This window comes from Thalassophryne amazonica, chromosome 11 (assembly GCF_902500255.1).
Source record: "Thalassophryne amazonica chromosome 11, fThaAma1.1, whole genome shotgun sequence".
In the NCBI taxonomy this organism is placed as follows: Eukaryota; Metazoa; Chordata; class Actinopteri; order Batrachoidiformes; family Batrachoididae; genus Thalassophryne; species Thalassophryne amazonica.
The window spans coordinates 3,732,946-3,744,287 of NC_047113.1; the positions used below are offsets into that span (position 1 = coordinate 3,732,946).

General features: G+C 50.6%; 1 protein-coding gene across 1 annotated transcript in view; it reads right to left on the reverse strand.

Annotated features, from left to right (window-relative positions):
• The window catches only part of LOC117520653 (gamma-aminobutyric acid receptor subunit alpha-2), a 159,850-nt gene extending 155,256 nt beyond the window's left edge, over positions 1–4,594 (reverse strand). The window contains exons 1-2 of the mRNA XM_034181961.1: positions 4,462–4,594; positions 4,031–4,112 (exon numbers count right to left, since the gene is read on the reverse strand). Coding sequence (XP_034037852.1) covers positions 4,031–4,098 — 68 coding nt within the window. The 5' untranslated portion in view covers positions 4,099–4,112; positions 4,462–4,594. The remainder of the gene's footprint in view (positions 1–4,030; positions 4,113–4,461) is intronic.
• Between the last annotated feature and the right edge of the window lie 6,748 nt (positions 4,595–11,342).

The window sequence follows — 11,342 nt, forward strand, 5'->3', positions numbered from 1 at the left end:
CACATTACATGGAGAAATGTGGCAGGAACTTTCTGCACTGAAACCAAGCGCATTAACCACTTGGCCACCACCCCTGCATATATATATATATATATATATATTTTTTTTTTTTTATCAAAGATAAGAAAATTTGTGCTATTTGCAGATGACATGAATATTTTCTGTTCTGGTCTGGAATTACAGCAGCTTTTGGATGTGGTCACAAAACACAAAAAATAAGCAAAAAAAAATTGGTTTGACATAAATAAAATGTCTTTAAATTTGAACAATACTAGTTTTATGTTGTTTGGAAACCATAAGATAAAGGAAGAAATAAAAGTATTGACAATGTAAACATTGAAAGAGTGAATGAAATTAAATTCCTTGGTTTGATTTTAAGAAACAAAATCTGTTGGAAACCACACATGAAATATGTTAGAGGGAAGTTGGCGCAGAGCATTGCTATCTTGGGGAAACAAGGCATATACTATAAGAAAACAACATGTACTTTATATTGTACACTGATGTTATCATATCTGAGTTACTGTGTAGAGGTTTGGGGAAACACAAAGTGGCTATAGGGACTATACAGATGAACTCTTGAAAAATACAAGCTATAAAATTTCAGTATCTGATTAATTTTAAAAACAGCACAAATAATACTCAAAGCAAGAAATAATCTACTTCCAAATAAAATAAATTGTATTTAGAGAGAGAAGAGGGACATCATTTCAGAGGGGAAATGAATTTAAAAATGCTGTGTGTCAGAACAACTTTGAAAAGTATGTGTGTTTCTGTGTCAGGGGTAAAATTATGGAATATTCTAACAGATGAACTTAAGCAAAGTAAAAACATACATCAGTTGAAAAAAATATACATAATACATATTTTAAATAAATAAAAGATGAACTGCAGTGTTTAATTCAGGACAGTAACTGCACTGTAAAAAGAAATTGTTTTCTTCTTTTGTTTGTTGTTTTCGATAAGAAAATTCAGATTCAGAACATTATTTCGAAACTGTACATAGTGTTAATAGTTTAATATTTTAAAAAATAGTAAAGTGGTTTATTGATTTATGTAACAGTAGGAGTATATAAGATTATACCTCTGCCTACTCCATTTTGAACATGTCGGGAGAAGAAAATGTAAATGTTTGAAATGAATTAATAAGCATGAAAGAGGTCATACTGTGCAAAACCACCTTTTATATTTCACACTCCATTGTCTCTTCACTCCTGAACAAGACCGCAAGGTACTTGAACTCCTTCACTTGGGACAAGACCTCATTCCCTACCCAGAGTAGGCAATCCATGAGTTTCCTGCTGAGAACCTGGCCTCAGATTTAGAGGGGCTGATCCTCATCCCAGCCACTTCACACTCTCCAGCACTCACTTGATCGGGTCACAGGTGAGCAGGGATCTAGCTAGGACCACTTTAATGCCGGGTAAATTATGTGATCGCAGCTCACAGCTTTGGTGGGTCGTGGGCCCCTGAATCCACAGCCCCCGAAGTTATATGGTTTTATACCACAAAAACATTCTTGGCAAGACTTATTTGAACTAATTTTGGGTGGTTTTAGACACATCAAACGCAAGAATAATAAACAAAAAAATTATACATTTATGTTGTAATATTTGTAAGATCAAAGTTCTTTTTTGCATGTTTCTGTCAAAGTATAAGTTAATACAATAAATAACATTGAAAATGTTAAAAACACTTTCATATTTAATGGACATAGCATTAGCTGTCACAAAAATGACACACAGTAGTTTATAATCCAAGCAGTTTTTCTATCATCCTGACAAGTTTTGTTTTTGAGTGGAACTGCAATACTTTAAACAATATAGTCAAACCTGCTGTTTTAAATGAAAAACTTTGATCTCTCTCTTTCTCCCTCTCCCTCCAGCCACAGATCGCGCTGACTCTCTGATCTCTGCTGTTTGCGATTTGATACGAAGGAAATGAAAAATATTTTTTTTATTACTTTAAAATTGTATAACTATGACGCTATAACCTTGAAATGCAATCAAACTGGTACATTTTTGGCAACATTTCAGTTCATTTTTCAGAAATTCTGTGCTGGATGGCACAGTCAATTTTAACCTGAGAGCCAGGCGGAAATTTGCAGTACCGGGCGGAGCCAGTACTGTACTGGTCCAATGCCACCCACCGTGGCTAAAGTCCTGCAGGCAAGTGTGAAGTGGTTGGGATGAGGATAAGCACCTCTAAATCTGGGGCCATGGTTCTCAGCAGGAAACCAATGGACTGCCTACTCTAGGTAGGAAATGAGGTCTTCCCCCAAGTGAAGGAGTTCAAGTACCTCGCGGTCAACCCCCACAGGAAATGAGTGTGACTTACTGCCGAGTACCCGAACACAGCTCTCGCTTTGTGAGTACAGAGATTAAATGGCCCTGAGAAGGGACCCCTCACTCCATACTCCCACAGCACCTCCCACAGTATCTCCAGAGGTACCCAATCATACGCCTTCTCCAAGTCCACAAAAACACAGGTAGACTGGGTGGGCATACTCCCAGGCACCCTCCAAGATCCTTCTGAGAGTGAAGAGCTGGTCAGTTGTTCCACAGCCAGGACGGAACCCACATTGTTCCTCTTCAATCTGATGTTCGACTATCTGAAAAACCCTTTCTTTCCAGCGCCCTGGAGGGGACTTTACCAGGGAGGCTGAGTAGTGGGATGCTCCTATAATTGGCATGCACTCTCTTTGAGTTGAGTTGACTTGTAAAGTTGAGTTCCTAAGAGCTCTTTATGTTAAAGGGAAGTAGCAAGTAGATATAACTAAACATGCTGCAATGTTTTAGAGTGTACCATGTTCACTTATGAGCATCCTTATGTTTGAACATGGTGTTCGTTATGGACCGTCCATGACTAGCACAGAAATCCAATAACAAACGACCACTTGGGTTTAGATCGGGTTGTGGGGGGGGGCATTCCTCTCAATCACGCCTCTCCAGGTGTCTGTCATTGCCCACATGTGCACTGAAGTCTCCCAGCAGCAACGATGGAACCACATACAGGACTCCACTCAGGGACTCCAAGAAGGCTGAATACTTCAAAGTGCTGTTCGGTGTATATGCACATACAACAGTCAGAGTACCCCCACCCACCCCCCATCCCAGCCACCCGAAGGTGCAGGGAGGCGACCCACTCATCTCCCGCAGCAAACTCCAATGTGGCGCCACTCAGCCGGGGATTCGTGAGCATCTCCACACCTGCCCGGAGACTCACATCCTGAGCAACTCCAGAGCAGAATAAGGTCCAAACCAACTACTGAGGAGAGTGGTTCCAGAGCTGTGCATGGAGGCAAGGCCCACCAGATCAAACTGGTAATGCTTCACCTCCTGCACAAGATCCAGCTACTCCCCCCACAGCGAGGTGATGTTCCACGCATCCAGAACTAGCCCCTACTACCCAGCTCTGGTGCATCGTGGCCCTCGACTTTCAAAGGGACTGTGCACCCGACACCAGCGGTTCCCCCTGCAAGTGGTGAGCCCACAGGGTGGAGGAGCTGGAAGGTCCACGTTGCCTTTTCTGGCAACATGGAGATTTATTTAATCAATATTCAATATCTTTTTTTTAATTTAGTGATAGTCTGCAACCTTCTTTATGTCTTTTTTGTTGTAATGCGCAGGAAAACCACATCTAATAAGAAATCCAGGTTTTTTTTCTCTCAAACAACTGATACATTTCTTTAAGGAGACTGAAAAAAAAATCTATTTTGTTGGAGCTGGACTATTTCCATATTTTGTGTTTCTGTTGACACACTGACAAAATAAATCAACTTATTTAAAACTGAAACTGTGGTGTTTAAATATAGACTCTCTCTCTCTCACACACACACACACACACACACACACACACACACACACACACACTAATTGTGTGTTAATTACGTAACAATCCAGGGTATTTTTACGCACGGCTTGAGGATGCGCACTGTGTGCACTTTGAGAGTCAGACAAAAAGAAAAGCAGCTAATAAACAGCTGCTGCATGTTAAAGAAGAACATAAATAAAATAAAAACACTCCTCACCTGGTTTTCCACGCAGCTGTGAGCGTCAGACAGATGAGGAGTCGAGACGCGCTCCCTCTGCTCCACATGGCGGCTCCAACACCTACACGCACGCACACCAACACAGCACGGCTTTAATAAGCGCGTATGTGCGTGTGACATACACCAACACGCCAGCTTCTATCGCTCGTGCGCCCCTTATGACGCCAGAAGCGGAGAAGACAAGGAGCCAGTGACAGAGCTGGCACCAATTAGTATTCAGTGACATGCGCGCCTCCGCTACACTCAACGGTCACGTGACCAAAAAAAAAAAAAAAAAAAAATGCCACCGACACCTACCTGACCTGTTTAGGAGATGATTGGAAAACAGCACGTTGGTAATATGAGCATAAGCTCCCACGCTCCATCCCCAGCACCCACTCCTCGTGTGCGCGCGCGAGAAGCAGACTCACCTGCGCTTCCACGCGCTGAAAGCGCCCGCAGCTGGAATCGTCGAAAATTAAAGTTGAGAACAAACAGACTGACAGATCATAGTCCCAGCCTGCAGGAATGCATCCGGATGACGTCAGCTCTTATAAGTCCGTCAGATTCCTGGAGAACACAGTGAGAGGAGGAAGAGGGAGGTGTGGAGCCGAAGGTGCCGTCAGATGGAGCCGCTTGGCATCCTCGTCGATGCGATTCGTGATAAGCAAACAGCACATCTCCGTGTCCCTGCTCTCCTCTCAGACACCTCAGAGGCTGAGGAGCAGCCAGCGGGGTCCTAAAGACAGCGATCTTTCCTCCTGACGTCTCACCAGCTTCAGCACTTTTCTTTCTGCTCTCCTGAAATCCACACAAAAACACCTTTGTTTATGCAGTCTGGCTTTGGTGCCGAATAAATGGCACAAGCACGTGGGTTGATCTGCCGTGTGTACAACACTTAGATTTGTGATGATGCTGAGGAGAACAGTGGTGTCAAACTGGCGGCCCGCTGGCTGAATAAGGCAGAAGACAGCCGCAGCAGAACTTGTCTTATCGTTAAATATGTCTGCTTCATAGAAGGTGGGGAGGAGAGCTTTTATTGTCATTACATATAACTGAAACAGTACTTCACATGGTGATACAAGCACCAAATCCAGCACAAATTCTCCATAGACATTGCTCTTTTGAAAAAACTGATGGGCCCAGGGCTTAATTTGAGGGGGAGCAAGCTGGAGCGCGCTCCGGAACCTCTGACGTTGGCTCCGCCAGCTATTTATATTGGATCCGGTGATCCGCCACCTCTCTTGACTAACAAAATATATATATATATATATATATATATATATAAAAAAAAAATCACCACGATTGCTCTCACTGTGTTGGGAAAGTGTAGTGACATGGACCCACAACAGGGGGCGTAAATGAACGGACAATAGAAGGAGTTAAATTTGAACACTTTACTGTTGTGAATGCCACAACCACACACAGCAGATTATAGAATAAATACAAAGTCAATGGATAAAGGTGTCGTGTGGGCAGGCTCGACGATAGGAGACGCCCGTCTAGAGAAGAACCGGAACCACACGATTTCCTCCGCCACCGAACCCGAAGGATACTGGAGCCGCCAGGTCCCGAGTTCCCCAGGTGGCCACCGTCTCCGCGTGTCGGATCTGGTACTGCTGGCGAAGAGCAAAGACAGTCAAGTGCGGGTGTGTGTACACCCAGTAACAACAACGGTGGGAATTCCACCTCCACCTCTAACACACTCGTGCAGCTCCTGTCTCAAACACTTATCTGACGGAAAGCAGAGCGAAGCAGTCGCGGCCCACGCCGGTCCTCCGGGGAGACAGCTGCAACAATGTATCTACTGGAATTAATATTGGAATATTCAGGCTGAGAGTATTACCTCCGTAGGAGAACGATATCTCGGCGACGTGGTGGAGGTGTCATCCTGCTTTTATCCGGGGTGAAGTGCAGATGATCGGTGACAGCTGTCATAGTTGATGAGTGACAGCTGTCACCTCGGCTGTTCCTGTGAGGCAGCAGCGCCCTCTCGTGCCTGAAGCCCGCACTTCAGGCAGGGCGCCCTCTGGTGGTGGGCCAGCAGTACCTCCTCTTCTGGCGGCCCACACAACAGGACCCCCCCCTCAACGGGCGCCTCCTGGCGCCCAACCAGGCTTGTCCGGGTGGCGACGGTAGAAATCGGCCAGGAGGGCCGGGTCCAGGATGAAGCTCCTCTTCACCCAGGAGCGTTCTTCGGGTCCATACCCCTCCCAGTCCACCAAATACTGGAAACCCCGGCCCATTCGACGGACGTCCAGGAGCCGGCGCACTGTCCAAGCCGGCTCCCTGTCGATGATATGGGCAGGAGGCGGCGCGGGACCGGGTGTACAGAGGGGTGAGGTGTGATGTGGTTTCAATCTTGAAACGTGGAAAACTGGATGGATCCGCAGTGAGACCGGGAGTTGGAGCCTCACTGCGGCGGGACTGAGGACCTTGAGGATCTTGAAGGGCCCTATGTACCGGTCCTTCAGCTTGGGGGAATCCACCTGGAGGGGAATGTCCCTTGTGGATAAACACACCTCCTGCCCGGGCCAATATGCGGGGGCCGGGGACCGTCGACGGTCTGCATGGGTCTTAGCCCTCGTCCGGGCCCTCAACAAGGCCGAATGGGCGGTGCGCCACACCCGACGGCATCTCCGCAGATGGGCCTAGACCGAGGGTACACCGACCTCTCCCTCCACCACAGGAAACAAAGGGGGCTGGTACCCCAGACACACCTTGAACGGGGAGAGGCCGGTGGCAGAGGACACTTGGCTGTTATGCGCATACTCGATCCAGGCCAGGTGTTCACTCCAAGCCATCGGGTGTGCGGATGTGGTACATCGCAGGGCCTGCTCCAGCTCTTGGTTAGCCCGTTCAGCCTGTCCGTTGGTCTGAGGGTGATACCCAGACGAGAGGCTCACGGTGGCCCCCAGCTCCCGGCAGAAACTTCTCCAAACCTGCGAGGAAAACTGGGGACCACGATCTGAGACGATGTCTGTTGGTATCCCATGAAGACATACGACATGGTGGACCAGGAGATCCGCTGTCTCCTGGGCCGACAGGAGCTTCGGGAGGGCCACGAAGTGGGCCGCCTTGGAGAACTGGTGCACTATCGTGAGGATGGTGGTGTGCCCCCGGGACGGCGGGAGGCCCGTGACAAAATCCAGACCAATGTGGAACCAGGGGCGATGAGGCACAAGAAGCGGCTGAAGGAGTCCCTGTGCCTTTTGGTGGTCCGCCTTGCCCCTGGCGCAGGTGGTGCAGGCCTGGATGTAAGCCCGGACGTCAGCCTCCAGGGACGCCCACCAGAAGCACTGCCGGACCACTGCCACGGTCCTACGCACCCCTGGGTGGCAGGAGAGTTGGACCCGTGACAGAAGTCCAGGACAGCAGCCCTGGCCTCTGGTGGGACGTATAGTCTGTTCTTTGGCCCTGTTCCGGGATCCGGGATCCGGGATCCGGGATCCAGGCTCCGTGCCAGGGCCTCCCGGACGGTCTTCTCCACATCCCAGGTAAGGGTGGCCATGATAGTGGACTCCGGTACGATGGGTTCCGGTGGATCCGACAGCTCGGTTTTGACTTCATGTTCATGCACCCGGGACAAGGCATCCGACCTCTGGTTCTTGGTCCCGGGGCGGTAGGTGATTCGGAAGTCAAAACGACAGAAGAACAGTGACCAGCGGGCTTGCCTGGGGTTCAGCCGCCTGGCGGTCCTGATATACTCCAGGTTCCGGTGGTCAGTAAAAACCGTGAATGGCACCGACGCTCCCTCCAACAGGTGTCTCCACTCCTCAAGAGCCTCTTTCACCGCTAGGAGTTCTCGATTGCCCACGTCATAGTTCCGTTCTGCTGGGGTCAACCTGCGGGAGAAATAGGCACACGGGTGAAGAACCTTATCGGTCTCTCCGCTCTGGGATAGCACGGCTCCTATCCCTGAGTCAGAGGTGTCCACTTCAACCACAAACTGGCGACTGGGATCGGGCTGCACCAAGACGGGTGCAGTCGAGAAGCGCTGTTTCAACTCCCTGAACGCGGCATCGCACCGATCCGACCAGGTGAAGGGAACTTTTGGTGAGGTCAGGGCTGTCAGGGGGCTAACTACCTGACTATACCCCTTAATGAACCTCCTGTAAAAATTTGCGAAGCCGAGGAACTGTTGCAGTTTCCTACGGTTCGTAGGTTGGGGCCAGTCTCTCACCACCGCGACTTTGGCCGGATCCGGGGCGACAGAGTTGGAGGAGATGATAAACCCCAGGAAGGACAAAGAGGTGAGATGAAACTCACACTTCTCGCCCTTCACAAACAGCCGGTTCTCCAACAACCGCTGCAGGACCTGACGTACATGCCGTACATGAGTCTCAGGGTCCAGAGAAAAAATGAGTATATCGTCCAGATACACGAAGACGAATCGGTGCAGGAAGTCCCGCAAGACGTCATTTACCAAAGCTTGGAACGTCGCGGGGGCGTTAGTGAGGCCGAACGGCATGACCAGGTACTCAAAATGACCTAACGGGGTGTTGAATGCCGTCTTCCACTCGTCTCCCTTCCGGACCCGAACTAGGTGACATGCGTTCCTAAGATCCAGCTTTGTGAATATTTTGGCTCCATGCAGGGGGGTGAACACCGAATCCAATAAAGGCAACAGGTATCTGTTGCGAACCATGATCTCATTCAGCCCCCGATAATCAATGCATGGACGAAGACCGCCATCTTTCTTGCCCACAAAAAAGAAACCTGCTCCCATCGGGGAGGTGGAGTTCCGGATCAGCCCGGCAGCTAAGGAGTCCCGGATGTAGGTCTCCATCGATTCGCACTCAGGACGTGAGAGGTTGTACAGCCTGCTGGATGGGAACTCCACGCCTGGAATCAAATCGATGGCGCAATCGTACGGACGGTGCGGGGGAAGGGTGAGTGCCCGATCCTTGCTGAAAACGTCAGCAAGATCGTGGTACTCAACCGGCACCGCCGACAGACTGGGAGGGTCTTTGACCTGCTCCTTAGCCTGGGAACCGGGAGGGACCGAGGATCCTAAACACACCCGAAGGCAGGTCTCGCTCCACTGTACCACCACCCCGGACGGCCAATCAATCCGGGGATTGTGTTTTAGCATCCATGGGAACCCCAGAATCACACGGGAGGTAGAGGGAGTCACAAAAAACTCTATCTCCTCCTGGTGATTCCCAGACACTACCAGGGTTACAGGTAGTGTCCTGTGTGTGATTAAAGGGAGTAGGGTGCAATCTAGTGCTTGCACCTGCAATGGCGAAGGCAGCGCCACCAGAGGGAGCCCTACCTCCCTGGCCCATCTGCTGTCTAGCAGATTCCCTTCTGACCCTGTGTCTACCAGTGCTGGGGCCTGAAGGGTTAAATCCCCGCTCAGGATTGTAACTGGGAGCCGTGTGGAAATATGCGTGTGTCCCACGTGAATTTCTTGGCCCACCCTAAGCCCAGTTTCTAGGGGCGGGCGTTGGTGTTTTAACCGTTCGGGGCAGTCTCTCAATTGGTGCTCAATTGAGCCACAAACAAAACATGCCCCGCGGGGAAGCCTCCTCTGTCTAGTCGGTGGTCTGAATGTGGCCCTGCTCATGTCCATAGCTTCGTCAGCAGGGGGAGCTGTAGCCACACGGGGCGTAGAGGCCATGGAGCGTGGGAAGGGCGGACCTTTTTCGGACCCGGAAGGAAGAGGGACGGCGCGTGCCCGGCCACGCCCCTCGTCTCGTTCCCGATGGCGTTCCTCCAACCGATTGTCTAACCGTATAACAAGGTCGATAAGCCCATCTAATTCCCGCGGTTTGTCCTTGGCCACCAGATGCTCCTTCAGGACCGACGACAGTCCGTTTACGAAGGCGGCGTGGAGCGCAGCGTTATTCCAGCCGGACCTCGCAGCCGCAATGTGGAAGTCGACTGCATAAGCGGCTGCGCTCCGGCGTCCCTGTCTCATTGACAGCAGCACAGTTGAAGCGGTCTCTCCCCTGTTAGGGTGATCAAACACGGTTTTGAACTCCCTCACAAACCCAGTGTACGTATGAAGGAGCCGTGAATTTTGCTCCCAAAGCGCCGTAGCCCAAGCGCGTGCCTCTCCTCAAAGCAGATTTATTACATAAGCTACTTTACTAGCATCGGATGCATACATGACGGGACGTTGTGCAAAGACGAGCAAACACTGCATGAGAAAGTCCGCGCACGTCTCCACACAACCTCCGTATGGCTCTGGGGGGCTTATGTATGCTTCAGGGGATGGTGGGAGGGGTTGTTGAATGACCACTGGAACATTCATATCTTGCACAGGGTCGGCAGGAGGAGGAGCTGCAGCAGCGCCCTGAGCGCTCGCTGCCACCTGTGCGGAGAGAGCCTCCACCCTGCGGTTCAGGAGGATGTTTTGCTCGGTCATCTGGTCCAACCGAGCCGTAAAGGCGGTGAGGATGTGCTGCAACTCACCAGTCATGCCTCCTGCAGACGCCTGTGCACCCTGCTCTCCCATTGGCCGTTCAATCGCTGGGTGACGCCCCTCGGAGTCCATCACGGTGGCCGAGATATCCACAACAGGGGGCGTAAATGAACGGACAATAGAAGGAGTTAAATTTGAACACTTTACTGTTGTGAATGCCACAACCACACACAGCAGATTATAGAATAAATACAAAGTCAATGGATAAAGGTGTCGTGTGGGCAGGCTCGACGATAGGAGACGCCGGTCTAGAGAAGAACCGGAACCACACGATTTCCTCCGCCACCGAACCCGAAGGATACTGGAGCCGCCAGGTCCCGAGTCCCCCAGGTGGCCACCGTCTCCGCGTGTCGGATCTGGTACTGCTGGCGAAGAGCAAAGACAGTCAAGTGCGGGTGTGTGTACACCCAGTAACAACAACGGTGGGAATTCCACCTCCACCTCTAACACACTCGTGCAGCTCCTGTCTCAAACACTTATCTGACGGAAAGCAGAGCGAAGCAGTCGCGGCCCACGCCGGTCCTCCGGGGAGACAGCTGCAACAATGTATCTACTGGAATCAATATTGGAATATTCAGGCTGAGAGTATTACCTCCGTAGGAGAATGATATCTCGGCGACGTGGTGGAGGTGTCATCCTGCTTTTATCCGGGGTGAAGTGCAGATGATGTCACTCATCAACTATGACAGCTGTCACCTCGGCTGTTCCTGTGAGGCGGCAGCGCCCTCTCGTGCCTGAAGCCCACACTTCAGGCAGGGCGCCCTCTGGTGGTGGGCCAGCAGTACCTCCTCTTCTGGCGGCCCACACAACACACTGCCTCCGATGTGCTTTCTGCGGGCTCGGTAAATGCAGCAGCGGGCCACCTCCTCCTGTTTGCTG